The sequence below is a fragment of the Pungitius pungitius genome, chromosome 6, assembly GCF_949316345.1.
Source record: "Pungitius pungitius chromosome 6, fPunPun2.1, whole genome shotgun sequence".
Taxonomy (NCBI): Eukaryota; Metazoa; Chordata; class Actinopteri; order Perciformes; family Gasterosteidae; genus Pungitius; species Pungitius pungitius.
Window position 1 is genome coordinate 22140653 of NC_084905.1, and position 15074 is coordinate 22155726.

General features: G+C 47.9%; 3 protein-coding genes across 3 annotated transcripts; 2 read left to right on the forward strand and 1 right to left on the reverse strand.

Moving 5' to 3' along the window:
* Window positions 1-1548: 1548 nt before the first annotated feature.
* On the forward strand, window positions 1549-4274 carry rxfp3.3b (relaxin family peptide receptor 3.3b). Its single transcript, XM_062563185.1, has 2 exons — window positions 1549-3222; window positions 4068-4274. Exon 1 carries the CDS (start codon window positions 1678-1680, stop codon window positions 2863-2865), a length of 1188 nt encoding a protein of 395 aa, XP_062419169.1. The 5' UTR covers window positions 1549-1677; the 3' UTR covers window positions 2866-3222; window positions 4068-4274.
* calml4b (calmodulin-like 4b) lies at window positions 4275-9731 on the reverse strand. Its single transcript, XM_062563007.1, has 5 exons — window positions 9699-9731; window positions 9014-9044; window positions 7999-8139; window positions 7137-7325; window positions 4275-6154 (listed from the first exon to the last, which is right to left on the reverse strand). Exons 1-5 carry the CDS (start codon window positions 9729-9731, stop codon window positions 6057-6059), a joined length of 492 nt encoding a protein of 163 aa, XP_062418991.1. The 3' UTR covers window positions 4275-6056.
* A 746-nt stretch (window positions 9732-10477) lies between these two features.
* Window positions 10478-14987, forward strand: fem1b (fem-1 homolog b). Its single transcript, XM_037452206.2, has 2 exons — window positions 10478-11216; window positions 12343-14987. Exons 1-2 carry the CDS (start codon window positions 10969-10971, stop codon window positions 13976-13978), a joined length of 1884 nt encoding a protein of 627 aa, XP_037308103.1. The 5' UTR covers window positions 10478-10968; the 3' UTR covers window positions 13979-14987.
* The last annotated feature ends 87 nt before the right edge of the window (window positions 14988-15074 follow it).

The following is a 15074-nucleotide window of genomic DNA, read 5'->3' on the forward strand; positions in this document are numbered from 1 at the left end:
ACTGCCCCTCATTCACTGCCCCCGCCCCCCCAGGATAAAACAGGGATTCCACTGGGTGAGGTTGAATATTTTTTTCTTCTTCTGGTAAACGGGTGTTTGTTTTAGCTGCACACTTGGGTCGTCTTATCTTTTTCCGGTCCTTATCGGCTGTTGGGGAGGGGGATGGAGTGGGGGGGGGGCACACATAGCAGCAAATTGGGACACGTTTCGTTACTTTTGGCACAAGCAGCTGATCAGCAGAACGTCTCCTAACGAGTTAAAGAGTCATTGTGATGTCCATCGACCCCTGAGGTCATAGTGCTCCTCTCAACAAGCAGACAAGTTCCTGACACATCTGATTGTGATCAGGCTGACTTCATTTGGTCATAACAGTACTTACACATATACATCCATACATAGATATATAGAAATATGTAGATGACCTTGACAGCTAAAGCAGTGGTGCCCAACCACCAGGCCCCAGCACAGAAGGAATCAAAAACCTGGAGATTGATGCTTTTCTTTCACAGCTGATCGGCAGCAGAAAATAATCTGTGTCAATCGAGTGTTTCTGATTCTTTATTGATCCAGATGATCTTCGCTGATGTTCAGTGAGGAAGTGAAGCTCGTTGGACTACAGAGGTAACATGAGTGGACTAATTGTGGTTGACTCTAGCGCCCCGTGTGGACTAACGTGGTACTGTCTCCACCACCAAGGTCCCGTTGGAGAACCTCTCGTTCTTGTGGGGTCTCAGACCTGGTTCTGGTTCTCCTGGGCCATCCTCCCTGCTTAACAAGATGATCCTTTGTTGCCTGCAGACGTTCGGTGTACTTTGACCGGATCACATCTTTACACGCCTCCAGTCACATGACACACTTTATGGTTTTATCACTTTATTACTTTAATAAAGCCGCAAGGTTTTACGCTCAGATTTTTCCTTGTTTTTTTCCAGCATCATGTTTGACCCGGATGGAAGAGGACAAACTCATAACGTGAGCAAACAGCGCCTGGTCAGCGGGTCGCTGGAGTAAACTCTAGTGACTCAAACAGGAGCAGCAACAAGGAGCCCCCCCCCCCTCTGGCCCTGTGTGCTGAGCAACACCAGGGCTTTGGGGGACGATTGATAGCAAACATCAAGTTTTTTATGGTGATCCTAAAAATAGTATTTGAGTTGAGTAAAGCAGTTTTTATTATTTGTATACAGTTTATCAGATTTTACTGTTTATAGCCTTATAATAGACTAAAACCACCTGGTTCAGACAACTAAACAGTGGGTTTAGGGAAAGTGTGTTGTTTCAGGTAAAATAAGTAGGGAGTTGTGAGGGATTTATATGACTCCAAATGACAGGAATAAAAGAGCCTCTCATGTGTGGTTCGTTCAGATCTAACAGACAGAGATCGTCCCCCTGGGGGGTGGGTTTAAGCATCTAAACCAACAGTTAGGTTTAAGCATCTAAACCAACAGTTAGGATTAAGAAACTAAACCAACAGTTTGCGTGCCTCTGTCGGGCACGCGCGTCTCGTGCACCAGCAGAGCATTAAATAAAGTGCGCGCGCCCGGGGCTGCGCACTGAGGCAGAAACACGCGGCGCTGGAAGCAGCTCCGCAGAGAACGCGTGCTCTGCGGGTGACATGAGCGCTGCGCACCTGCCGCTGCGGGGGGCTGCTCTTCTCCGGAGGCGCAGGTGACCCTGAGCATGGCGAGCATGGCGGACCTGTTGATCTACAACACCACGTCCGCGTGGAACCGGTCCTCTGCGGGACGCGACCGCTTCAGCAGCCTGGACGACCTCGACGTGCCGGCCGACGTGTCCCCGGCGCTGCGCGTCCTCATCTCCATCGTGTACTCGGTGGTGTGCGCCGCCGGGCTGGTGGGGAACCTGCTGGTCTTCTTCTTGATGAAGGATCGCCGCGACAGGAGGAAACGCTCCAGCATCAACCTGTTCATCCTCAACCTGGCCGTAACGGACATCCAGTTCGTGCTGACGCTGCCCTTCTGGGCGGTGGACACGGCGATGGACTTCAGCTGGCCGTTTGGAAACGCCATGTGCAAGATCACTCTGTCCGTGACGGTGATGAACATGTACGCCAGCGTGTTCTTCCTCACCGCCATGAGCGTCACCCGGTACTGGTCGGTGGCCTCGGCGCTGAAGGACCGGACCCGGCGGCGCGTGTTCCCGGTGCGCTGGGTGATCGCGGGGCTCTGGGTCTGCGCCACGGCGGCCACTTTGCCCACCGCCGTTTTCTCCACGGTGAAGAGCGTGGCCGGGGAGCGGCTGTGCCTGCAGGGCTTTCCGGACGGCCAGTCGTGGCTGGCGCTGTACCACCTCCAGAAGATCCTGGTGGCTTTTGTATTCCCGATGCTGATCGTCAGCGTTTGTTACCTGCTGCTGCTGCGCTTCGTGCGCCTGCGCAGCAGGAACAACAACCAGGTGAAGCTGAGGTCCCGCGTGACACGCTCGGTCACCATCGTCGTCCTCTCCTTCTTCATCTGCTGGATGCCCAACCACGCCATCACCTTCTGGGGCGTGCTGGTGAAATTCAACGTGGTCAACTGGGACAGGACGTACTACATGGTGCACACGTACGTGCACCCGGTGACCGTGTGCCTGGCGCACACCAACAGCTGCCTGAACCCGGTGTTGTACTGCCTCATGCGCCGCGAGTACCGCAAGAAGATGAAGGATCTCTTCTGGAGGATGTCCTCGCCCGGCGGGACGAACAGCTGCCCGCTGCGTGCGCGCGCCGAGCCGGAGGACACGCAGGTCGTCATCCCGCTGAACACCGTGGAGACGGAGCACTGCAGACTGTCCGTTCTAACGGACCAGTGCGACGCCGTCTCTTTACGCACAATAAAGACACTACCGGATCCATCCGGGCTCTGAATCTGCCAAACGCCAACGCCGGTACAGAACCATCAAAGGCATCACAGCTTTCCGTGGGGTGTTGCTTTGGACGTTGCATCGGAATTGAAAACGTGTGAAAGGGGAGAGAAATAAAACTGGTGCGTAAATTGCGCATCTGTGCGTAAAAACCATCCTGCTGCGTTTCCCGTTTCCTCTGCGACCACCGCGTTGCTGATGTTTTGTTCTTGGAAGCTGACTTTGTTTCTCTACGATGATCCATCCTCTGAAGAGACCTCCTCGGGCGCCGCAGAGAGGATCCAGCTGCTGCCTCGAGCTTCATTCTGTGGCTCGTTATTGGTTTTGTGTGTGGCTTCTGTGTCAAATGTTCGTGCTTGGGTGAGTGAATGAATACACACATTTTAAAAAGCAGTGTGAGTTTAAAAGTTTGGACCTTTGAGAGTAAATATGTGAAGGGGCAGCAGGCCGTGATGTGTTCAGGGGTTCGGATTTACTGGCATTGAGTGTTGAGTCAACATGCTGACGTTTAGACACGTGAGGACACGTGTTTATGTAAATATATTCTGCTTTACAGATGTTCAGTGAGACAGTTTAAAGTTTAAGCTTGAGTTCATGTTCTTCCACTCTGATTGGTTGGGAGCTTCCACTGACAGCCAATCAGAGTCCATGCCTACAAACAGTGAAAAGAAGAAAACACTTTTTTACTGAGTTTCAACAATAACAAACCATCAAAAATTACAGTGAATGTTTTATTCATTCATCAATTTGTTTTTGTTTGTTTGGGTTAGAAGAGGGATTAGATAGAAGTCATGTGATTAAACCACTGAGGGGTTATTGCTCTTTACTCGTTCTCGCTGTGACTTTCAACATAAATTATATATGAATTTTGTAATGTTTTAAAGAAAAGCTAAAAATACTAGATGAAAGTTTAACATCAAAAACACAAATAACAGACGGTATTTTCCTCATTAGAAGAAGATCACTGGTTGTTATTTGGGTTTTGGTCGCCATGGTTTCTGCTGAGCAATCAGGATTCAGACGGATTGAGAGTCAAAACTCTCAGAACTACGTCACTTTGCATGAGTTCATTTGGTGAAACATGTGTAATAAACATTTACATTTACATGAATGAATATTAGTGCTTTTCTTACGTATTCAACCTTCTGATGAACCTGAATCTGACCATAAAAACACGCTCGCCTCGTTTCTTCTCCTTCTCAAAGAGCTTCTAATAGAAGACAACATCAGGAGGACACCAAGTGGACATCAGGAGGACACCAAGTGGACATCAGCACGGGACAAAGAGCGGCCGCTTACGTAAAGACGCTCTGGCCTATAAACCTTCAGGTGGACTTTGATCGTCCTTTAGTCTGCAGAGACGCCGCATAGCTGCAGGAAACCAGGCAGTGTTCACACACACAATAACACACACACAATATCACACAATAACACACACACACACACAATAACACACACTCATTTTTATCCTAATCGTCACGTTCCAACCAGGCTGAAGTTGTGTTGTGTTTTCGCTCCTTTTGACGAGGCTCCTGATCTTGAATCTTAAATCGATTCCTCTTATTTGGCTTCCCGGATGTTGCGGTTGATTTTTTTGCGGTTGAATATTGTAAAGTTGAAAAACATTCAGATACGTAATTTCAATGTATAAATATTCAGTTCTAGAAATTCAATCACCTTTTTATTTCAAGATCCGATGACACAGATTTACTTCCACAGAAACAGTGTTTACTTATTTCCATGGTGGATAGCGGAATTATTAACTTTCCAGAGACAAGTAGCTTTAAGCCACGCCCCTTCACCACGCCTCATTCACCACGCCCCTTCACCACGCCCCCTTCCCGGCGCGCATGAAGCGGGGCGTGAATGAAGCGAAACTAGTCGGGTGAGTGAAGAGTGGTAAAAATCCGCTTGGCATTTTGGTGTGAAAGGAGCATTACGCTCTCAGAATCAAAGCGTCATGTGGAAACCAAAGATGCAAAGATGCAACGCTCGTGGGTAAGCAGGAGTTTTTTTAAAGAAATAAAAATGGGCTACAGATGCAGAAGAAGTCCATCATCTCACTGACTGGAAACTAAATCTGACTTAAAGCCAGACGTTTGGCACAATGACAGAAACCTTTCACCACAGCGGAGGAGCTGCTTCTGCTGTGGATGTGTGCCATGAGAAGATCATGGGTGAAGATTTATATATATATTTTATTTCATTTTTTATTACTCCATCTACTTAAATTTCTATTTTTTCTGCAGTAAAAGTAATAGTTGTTTTTGTGTTACGCCTGGCTCAAGCCTGTCAAATTATTATATCAACTTTATCTGTTCCATGAATAGATAATAAATAAATGTCCTTGTGATGATCACTGTATCAGGTTTTTGCTTGTTAAACTTTTTTTATTTTATTATTTTATTTAGTCATTGAATACAAATCCAACCTATAATTATATCAATTAGTAAATACCAAACAGTGTTAACATTTAACTACCTGATCTCTGATCAATCCACACAGAGAACACAGGGATCAGCATTAATGAGGTCAGAGGAGCGCTGATGGGAAAATGACGTCTTCACAGTGAAACATGGATGCTGTAATCTGTGCTCTGATCACGTGAGGAAGCTTCTGCTCCTTCTGGGTCCCTCTCCTCTGCTGATGGACCTCCGCCAGGAAGCAACCCACTTAGTTTATGGCCAAATAAATCTTCCCCTCCACAAAATGTCCCGACTCTGTTTACTGAACAAATGTGTCGCCGGGCGGACGAGATGAAATGTGGAGACTCTGGAGAGGTCTCACAAATAATCATCTCTGAACTCCTCTGATGTGCCTTTATTGAATGTGCTTCAGTGCTCCAGTTAAACTCTTCAAACGTGTCCATGGCTAATTTGTCAAATATATTTCTGGTGGTAAACTTAAATGATTAAATTAAAATTGAGATTAACAATAGCCCTCAGCAGATTATAGTACATTATTCCAAATAATAATGGAATCATGCAATCTTTATCTTCATGTCCATGTCAATGACATCATGCTACGAGATGCTAAAGCTAACAGCTCAAAAACAGAATAAAACAATAAAAATGATGATGATGATGGTGATGATGATTATGATGATGATGATGATGATGATAGTGATGATGATGATGATGGTGATGATGATTATGATGATGATGATAGTGATGGTGATGAGGATGATGAGGATTTTAGCGCTTAGCGGAGAAGCGAGTAACCGCTTTAGCGAACTTCTCACAGTGGACCCGCCCGTCGGCTCCAACCGCCGCCTCCTTCAGCAGCTCGTCCACTGACAACAGAAACATGGCTGTCAATCAAAGCGTGTGTGAGGAAACAGGAAACTGTGTGTTCAGCTGAGGAGAACATCACCATTTATTACTGTTAATCAATGAGTGGTAAATCAGAATTAAAGGATTTTCCCAAAAGCACTGATGACTTAATGATACAGAAGAAAATTAAATTAATCTGTGTCCATCCATTCATTTAAAGCCTAATGGAGCCAGAGAGAGACAGAGAGACAGAGACAGACAGAGCGATGACTTCATGGATCAATGAGGACCCATGAAGTCATCGAGAAGCCTAGAGTTTCACTTTCTTCTCTTTGTTGAAACATAAACACAAAGTGGTCCAATTGGTTCGGTCCATAAATGACATTTTGTGCTTTAAGAATGAGCTGTGAGCAGTTCCCTGTTGAATGAAGCAGGACTTAAATCATCTCATTAAATGTCTCCTTAACCATCTTTTCTCTTCCTTCTCAATATAAAAACAAAAGTAATCTCCTTTCATTAAAAGAAACCCCTTATGCTGCAGATTTATTTTTCCACAATAATTAAATGCGAAGCTTCATTTTCGTAGACGTCCAAGAGGAAATGCATTGAGGTTTGAAACTTTATTTTGGAATATAAAAAGATAACAATGTGTGTGCATGTTGTGTGTGTGTGTGTAATATTGATTTACAGAGAAAGGTCTAAATACTGATAACTAATGTTCAGTATTCACTTTTGAGAGAAACAAAGACTCCTAAGGTGAACAAACAGGCAGGAACTTGCACTATATTTTCAACTCCTCTCTTTGATTGGTACACATATCTCACAGATGCAAGTCTCCTCTTGGCAATATCTTTAAAAAGCAGTAAAATAATGAATATACATTTTCTATATTTTTTCGAAATGATCAGAAGTCCCGACTTGGTTCGAGTATGATGACAGTCCCCTGATGGTGGCATAGATGGGCATGTGTGTGTGTGTGTGTGTGTGCGCGGCCTCCCTCACCCTCCCGGTCCGTCAGCTTCTCCCCGAGTCTCGTGAGCTTGGCTCTCAGCTCGGAGGCCAGGATGAAGCCCCTCTGCTCCTTGTCCACCATCCTCATGGCCTCCAGGATCTCCGCCTCGGGCGCCTCCTGCTGGAGCTGCTGGTGCATGACGCTCAGGAAGGTGGAGAAGTCCAGCTTTCCGCCTGAATCTGAGGGGGTACACGCAGCTTTTTACTGGACATCACCAGATGGGAAGACAGGAGGTCTATTGATTCGCCTCATTGATCCGAGCAGGAGGAAACGTTGCTATCGCTGAATGTGAATAAGTTGTTCAAACAGAGGAGCAGTAAACCAGAATGTAAAGAGCGGAGTGCTCCGATAAGATGGTGACAGTTCAAACATGTTGAATAAACGGGATCAGTGGAAACTGGGAGCAGCTCATTATTCGGAAATTTCCCCTTCAGACCGACTCAAATGAATTTTATCTGAAGATAACACAAGAGAACGTCAAATATAACAGATCTTAATGAAAACACAGGAATAATGAATACTGCAATAAAAATATATATTACAAAGACATCCCTGCTGTTTCTGGGTATTTCCCTCCAGGAAGAAAACTGAATTAAAGATTGACTTAAAACTCCGCTTCACCGCTCTCAAAAGTGTGATATTTGAAATCCTTCCTGCCGCTCAGGTTGGTTGGAGATGGTCTTGTGGGTTTTGATGAAAGGAAGCAGCGACTCCTCTGAAGCTTTGAAAGTCTCTGGATGAATCCTCAGATCAAACCACGTATGCTTCTTAGATGTGAAACCAGAACTTCAACAGGTCAGTGGAGAGATCAACTGTGTCACTAGAGGGCGCTGTCACCTGTCTCAGGTGCACCCGAGGAGTGCTTCAGCAGGTGTCTCTGGACCTCTGACGGGGTGGGGTTGGACCCGAGGCATCGCATCACTGTGATCAGCTCGCTGGCTTCAATCCTGCCCTTCTGCTGGCGGTCGTACAGAGAGAAACACTCCTTGAACTCTGCAACACACACAGAAGCATTTCATAGTGTCTCATTTAGACCTATTTGGACCAAAGTCAGAGGATTGGGTCATCCTGAGGTACATGAGGGTGACACGTGGGTGTACGCGCACAACACCACGTTCACCAAGCAAAGAGACACACTAAAAGGATGTTTGGGGGGGGTTTCCTGTGTCGATGTGAGGGTCAAAGGTCAGAGGATGTCACATGTGTACAGACTGTAAAGCCCTCTGAGGCAAATTTGGCCTAAACAAAATAAAATAGAAAGGAATTGAATTGAATTAAATTTGACAAAATACTAAAAAGAGAGTAAAAACTAGAGTTCGACTCAAAATAAGTACAAAGATATGCAAAACAACAACAACACAAAATGTGACCTGATGCAGAACGATTAGAGGAAACAAACTAAAGAGACGATAAAGAAACGAGCATTGACCAATAAAGACTCAAAACAAGTACAAAGGAGTGTCAGGTGACTGCAAAGAGACACAAAACAACAACAAAACACCCATACACAACAATTTGGTACAAAAAGACACAACAATACTACAAAGAGATACAAAAACTATACGCAGAGATAATAATATAAAGATAATAAAGAGCATTAAAAGCCCGACTACAAAGAGACCCGGGATGCTCGGAGGGAGCGTTGCAGTCGATCGGGTTCTGAAGCTCGCTAATAATCCTCCACCCTCATCAGCGCTGGGATGCAGAACCTTTGTGTTTCTCCAGCGGGTGGATGAACTGGGTCAACAGCACACGGGTCAGAACATCTCATAAGAACTGCTAGATTTATTCCTGCTTTTAAACCAACGATGCAACAGGAAGCCTGTGATCCCGTCTTTAAGTCACGTGGGAGGTCTGAGAGGCCCACCGTTAATCTGATCCTGGGTCAGGAACTTGGCCTGCGATCAAACAACAACAAACATCACAAGTTAACTTTTAAAAAAGCAGAAAGAATGGAACCAGTAAACCGAGCGTCTCACCATTGTGTCCTTGGGAGCCGGTCAGTGGCTCAGGAAACTGATCCGGGGTCTGTAAGACGAGGAACGAGAGCGAGGCGGGAGGGGGAGGATCCTGGCTGGGACGAGGAGGGGCGTCCCTGAGGGGCAGGTGACATGTGAGAAGTGACAGGTGACATGTGAGAAGTGACAGGAGACATGTGAGAAGTGACAGGAGACATGTGACGTGTGAAAGCTCACAGAAGCAGGCTCGATAGAGCTTGGGTCAGGGTCCTAATCTTTGTTCTCTTGTGACATTTCCTCGTCCAGGTGGATTTTATGTTTGTTTATCTCACAACGTATCGACCTTTTTAAAGTTTGTACTCAACAATGAACATGAGGAGGTCCTCTGAGAGGAGGTTCTCCAGCAGAGATGGAGGCCTGAAGCCCATCAGAGAGTCCAGATAACTACTTTATATTAATGAGGTCAGCTTGAGGGGACTCTTTAGTCGTCTAATCTCCTTTTCTTCTTCAGCAGCACCAACCAGATGTTTTCAGATATTCACCTTTTATTTAACATATTTTGATAAAAACGTGATGTTTAACCTCTTAACGTACTTCCTGAGTCGCCTGCTGCAGGTCATTAGTCATTAGTCAGCAACACCTGAGAACGAGCTCCTCAATTATTACTAGCAGACACACACACGCACAGTGGAGTGTGTGTGTGTGTGTGTGTGTGTGGGGGGGGGGGGGGGGGTGCTGATGTCGGTCCAAAGGAAACACGTTATCTCCTCGACTTCGTGTAAAATGTTGACCCCTCAGGTTCTGCGTTCTGTGGTCATCACCTGGTTTCTTTTTGCAACCAGTGAACAGGAAGTGACCGTATGAGGAGGACGTAGAGACGCCTCCTCACAGGATCCACAACTAAAGAATAGTAATACGTATATCTCAAAGAAAACCAATTACTGTTCTGTTTATCAATGTTTTCCTAAAATCAGAGAAATGTAACTTAAAACAATAATAATACGTACTTAAAGTCATAAAGATGATCTCAACCTAAGTGATGAATACAGTAGCGCATTAACAACTATCATAATCATTATAATTATTATAATATAAATATAATATCACTTGTATACTTTTTGATGCTTAATTGAAGGTGTCTTTTATTTGCAAGAAAATCATACCAAGCTACAAAAAAACATAAAAACATGCAGCACAATATTTTGGCTGAACTTATCTTATAACTTTTAAATCCTCCATATGATGTTTTTTAATTTAAAATATATATATATATATATATAATAATAATAATTTTTATTATAATATAATAATAATTTTTCTTTTTCCTTTAAAGAGGGAGTCTTTCTAAGTGGAACACATGTGCGCTGGGAAGGTTCCCGTCGGAGCTGTTTTTACGCTGCACACTAACTTCCGGGCAGATGACTAGATGCAGAAGGTGAAAGTGTCTGTTTGAGATTTAAATCTTTTACGTTTTTCGAACCTTTCACACGGAAACGGAACCCAGAGACTCGTTCCTACGTCCACGAAGTACTCGGCGTTTGTTTCAGTCGAACCCGGAGCCTCCGAGCGGCGGTTCCCCCACCAGCTCGCGACATTAGCACGCGAGCTAACCGGCTAGCAGCGCGGCGCCCCGGGACCAGGGAACCCCGGACGTCACCGGAGCCTCGTCCCGTAGAAACAACAAGAACCCCCCCGTCCTCCTCCTCCCAGCGCCGGGGCCATTACGGAGAAGATTCCCCTTTCATGCGTGCACTGGGGCAGGTTTGGACATTTTAATGGGAGGCGCCTCGCTCCGGACGAGTGGACACCGCGGGCGCCAGTTGCGAGGGGAGCCGGGATCCGCTCCGCGCCGTGCCGGGCTCGGATGGAGTCTCTGGCCGGCTACGTGTACAAGGCGGCCAGCGAGGGCCGCGTCTTGACCCTGGCCGCGCTGCTCCACAACCACCCGGAGGCCGAGGTGCGCTACCTGCTGGGCCACGTCACGCAGGTGGCCGGCCAGAGGTCCACGCCGCTCATCATCGCGGCCCGCAACGGCCACGACAAGGTGGTCCGGCTGCTGGTGGACCACTACAAGGTGGACCCCGAGCAGACCGGCACGGTCCGCTTCGACGGGTGAGCCGCGCCGACGGGACGCTTCGTCTTTACTATTAACTACTATAGAGCTGCAACTAACGATTATTTTAATAATCGATTCATCTGTCGATTATTTGTTCGATTAATCGATGAATCGGATAAAAAAATAAATGTAAAAACATTAATTTCCAACCCTTTATTGAAAAATAGAACTGACTGTGCACTTTCTAAATATCTTTTGCACTAACAGATTGCTCCTTGAACATCCCTAAGTAAGCAAATAAAATGGACTAACACAAAAAACATACACACATCGCATGATGTATACTTTACAGCCGCCAAATTAAATATATTAGGCACAAAATCATGAATCATCGCCGTGGTGCTCCCGTGCCAGGCCATGTCGCTTTTGCATATCTTACAATCAGACATGTCAACCCTCCCGAATTTCAAAGCCCCTCCCGAAAATATCCCGGACCGACCTTTCTCCTGATTTCCACCCGGACAACAATATTGCTGCACCACCCGTCACTGGGCGCGCTGTTTCAGACCGAACAATAATAAAGGTTACACCTTGAAGTCGAGCGCGGCGATTAGAACGTAAAACTACTGCCGCTGCAAAGAAAACCGCAGCACCCCCCCCCCCCCCCCCCCCCCCCCCCCCCCCCGTTGCCCGCTAGGACCCGCACCCCCCATTTCAGTGTGAAATATTTAGGTCGCATTGGCTTCTCTTCCTCCGCATGTTTCAGAACAGTAGTACGGGTCTCTCCGATGTTCTGCTGCGCGAGCGCTCAACTTTTTTTAAAAACGCAAACGTAATAGTCGCGCGACACAACGAATCGATAATGAAATTCGTTGCCAGCGCTTTTAATAATCGATTTTAATCGATTTCATCGATTCGTTGTTGCAGCCCTAAACTACTAGTATTTATCCAGTTTTTGGGAATATAATGAATACGTCATAGTTAATAGGGGATTAATGAAGTTGATCTAAATCTATACCGGTAAATCACAATTTAGTTGCTTTAGATTCATTAATATTGAACCTGAAGGTTTTTATGAGACGCCATTAATATTTCTGTCATTAATAAGACCGTTTTTTTCTACTGATCATCTAATCTGGATGTAAATGAAGTATTTAATGTTCCTCTCCCTCCGTCCTTCAGCTACGTCATCGACGGGGCGACGGCGCTGTGGTGCGCGGCGGGCGCCGGTCACTTTGAGGTGGTTCGCCTGCTGCTGAGTCACCGTGCCAACGTCAACCACACCACCATCACCAACTCCACCCCTCTGCGCGCCGCCTGCTTCGACGGGCGCCTGGACATCGTGCACTACCTGGTGGAGCACCACGCTGACATCCGCATCACCAACAAGTACAACAACACCTGCCTGATGATCGCCGCCTACAAGGGCCACGTCGACGTGGTGGCCTTCCTGCTGGAGCAGGGCGCCGACCCCAACGCCAAGGCCCACTGCGGCGCCACCGCCCTGCACTTCGCCGCCGAGGCGGGCCACCTGGAGATCGTGAAGGAGCTGGTGCGCTGCCGGGCCAGCATTGTGGTGAACGGGCACGGCATGACGCCGCTGAAGGTGGCGGCGGAGAGCTGCAAGGCGGACGTGGTGGAGCTGCTGCTGACGCACGCCGACTGCGACCCGCGCAGCCGCATCGAGGCGCTGGAGCTGCTCGGCGCCTCGTTCGCCAACGACCGCGAGAACTACGACATCCAGCGGACCTACCACTACCTGCACATGGCCATGTGGGAGCGCCACCGCGACCCGGAGCACGTCCTCGCCAAGGAGCTGCCGCCCGCCATCGAGGCGTACGGCGGCCGCGCCGAGTGCCGGACCCCCCGGGAGCTGGAGGCCATCCGGGTGGACCGGGACGCCCTGCACATGGAGGGCCTGATGATCCGGGAGCGGGTGCTGGGCTCGGACAACATCGACGTGTCCCACCCCATCATCTACCGCGGCGCCGTCTACGCCGACAACATGGAGTTCGAGCAGTGCATCAGGCTGTGGCTGCACGCGCTGCGGCTGCGCCAGAAGGGCAACCGCAACACGCACAAGGACCTGCTGCGCTTCGCCCAGGTCTTCTCCCAGATGGTGCACCTGAAGGAGGCGGTGCCGGCCCCCGCCGTGGAGCAGGTGCTGAGCTGCAGCGTGCTGGAGATCCAGCGCAGCATGGCGCGCGTGGACGCGGCGGCCGAGGCCGAGCAGCCGCAGGCGGTGGACAACTACGAGTCCAACGTCTTCACCTTCCTCTACCTGACCTGCATCTCCACCAAGACGGCCTGCGGCGAGGAGGCGCGCGCCCGCATCAACAAGCACATCTACGACCTGATCCAGCTGGACCCGCGCTCCCGCGAGGGCTCCTCGCTGCTGCACCTGGCCATCAGCTCCAACACGCCGGTGGACGACTTCCACACCAACGACGTGTGCAGCTTCCCCAGCGCGCAGGTCACCAAGCTGCTGCTGGACTGCGGCGCCTCGGTCAACGCCACGGACCACGAGGGCAACACGCCGCTGCACGTCATCGTGCAGTACAACCGGCCCATCAGCGACTTCCTCACGCTGCACGCCATCATCATCAGCCTGGTGGAGGCCGGCGCCCACACCGACCGCACCAACAAGCAGAAGAAGACGCCGCTGGACAAGAGCACCACGGGCGTGTCGGAGATCCTCCTGAAGACGCAGATGAAGATGAGCCTCAAGTGCCTGGCGGCGCGCGCCGTCCGCCGGCACCACATCTGCTACCGCGACCAGATCCCCAAGACGCTGGAGGAGTTCGTGGAGTTCCACTGAGGACGCACGCCGCCGCCGCCACGCTTTTTAAAATTGTTTTCTAACAAATGGACGGTTTTTGAGCCTTTTTATAAAAACGCTGGGTTGCTTTTTTCAGTTTGAAGTATTTCTTCAGAGACGGCAGAGAGCTGCTTCCTGTTTTGCCTTATCTCCGTGACGATGGGGGCCGCCATCTTACTGTGATCCTGTCCGTCACCACTCACGAGCTTTCACTGGACTTGTCTCCTGCTTCTTCTCCTGAGGGCAGCAGAGAGTAACTATGACTTGTTCCTCCTCCTCTGGGCCTCGGGCACCAGGTCAAAAACACAAAGCAAATGTTCTGTCTGATGCTCTATTGCGGGTGCATGAGCTTTTATTTTGAAAAACCTGTAAAGGAGCACGAAGCTATGATTATTGTTTTTTTTTCTTTTAATTTGTGATGTCGTGGTTGTTTACATCTGGAGAGAAAATAAACAGATTTTAAAGTTCTGAAGTGATGGAAATGGAACTTTCTTTTTAATTCTGTATATTTTTTTTTTTTTTTTTTTTTTTTTTAACAATGACTTATTTTAAATGATGGATATTATTGGACTAGTTTTATTTATTCACTGTTTTGCGGGAGTAGTTCTGGTTCTGCTCCATCCAACAAATGTTATTGTTTTGTTTTTTGTGCCTGAATTGCGTCTGAAAAATGATTTTTAAACCCAGCGAGAAAAACGAGTTGAATGACGATGTTTTTCAGCCCAAACAGGAGAAGCTTCTTCTCTCTGTAGAACCAGAGCGGCGCCCGCTGCGTCACTTCCTGTCTGCTTCCTGGTGGCTGTGCGTCCTCTCTGGACCGTAATGTGCCAATCACAAGCTTATGCTTTATTCTTATGATTTCTGTCCTGGTGGAGCTGGAAATGTTTTAATGTTTTCTTTTTGTTTTGTTTTCTGGCTGAAATGAAGCCAAAGATTCTCTCCTGAAGACGTCCTCTGAGATGTACTTCCTGCAGAGTGAATGCCGACAAATTAAAAGTCTGTCTGCGTCCTCCTGTTCTTTTATTCTGAGTCTCTGCCCGGTTCTGATGGTTTTTATTCAGAAAGTCAATATAAATATATTGATGTAAAAAGCACT

Coding starts and splice junctions, on each gene's coding strand:
- fem1b (XM_037452206.2), top strand. CDS start 10,969: ATGGAGTCTCTGGCCGGCTACGTGTACAAGGCGGCCAGCGAGGGCCGC. Junction 11,217..12,342: donor GGCACGGTCCGCTTCGACGG/GTGAGCCGCGCC, acceptor TCCGTCCTTCAG/CTACGTCATCGACGGGGCGA.
- rxfp3.3b (XM_062563185.1), top strand. CDS start 1,678: ATGGCGAGCATGGCGGACCTGTTGATCTACAACACCACGTCCGCGTGG.
- calml4b (XM_062563007.1), bottom strand. CDS start 9,731: ATGACTAATGACCTGCAGCAGGCGACTCAGGAA. Junction 9,045..9,698: donor TGCAGCAGGCGACTCAGGAA/GTACGTTAAGAG, acceptor GTTTGATCGCAG/GCCAAGTTCCTGACCCAGGA. Junction 6,155..7,136: donor GAAGCTGACGGACCGGGAGG/GTGAGGGAGGCC, acceptor TTCTGTTGTCAG/TGGACGAGCTGCTGAAGGAG.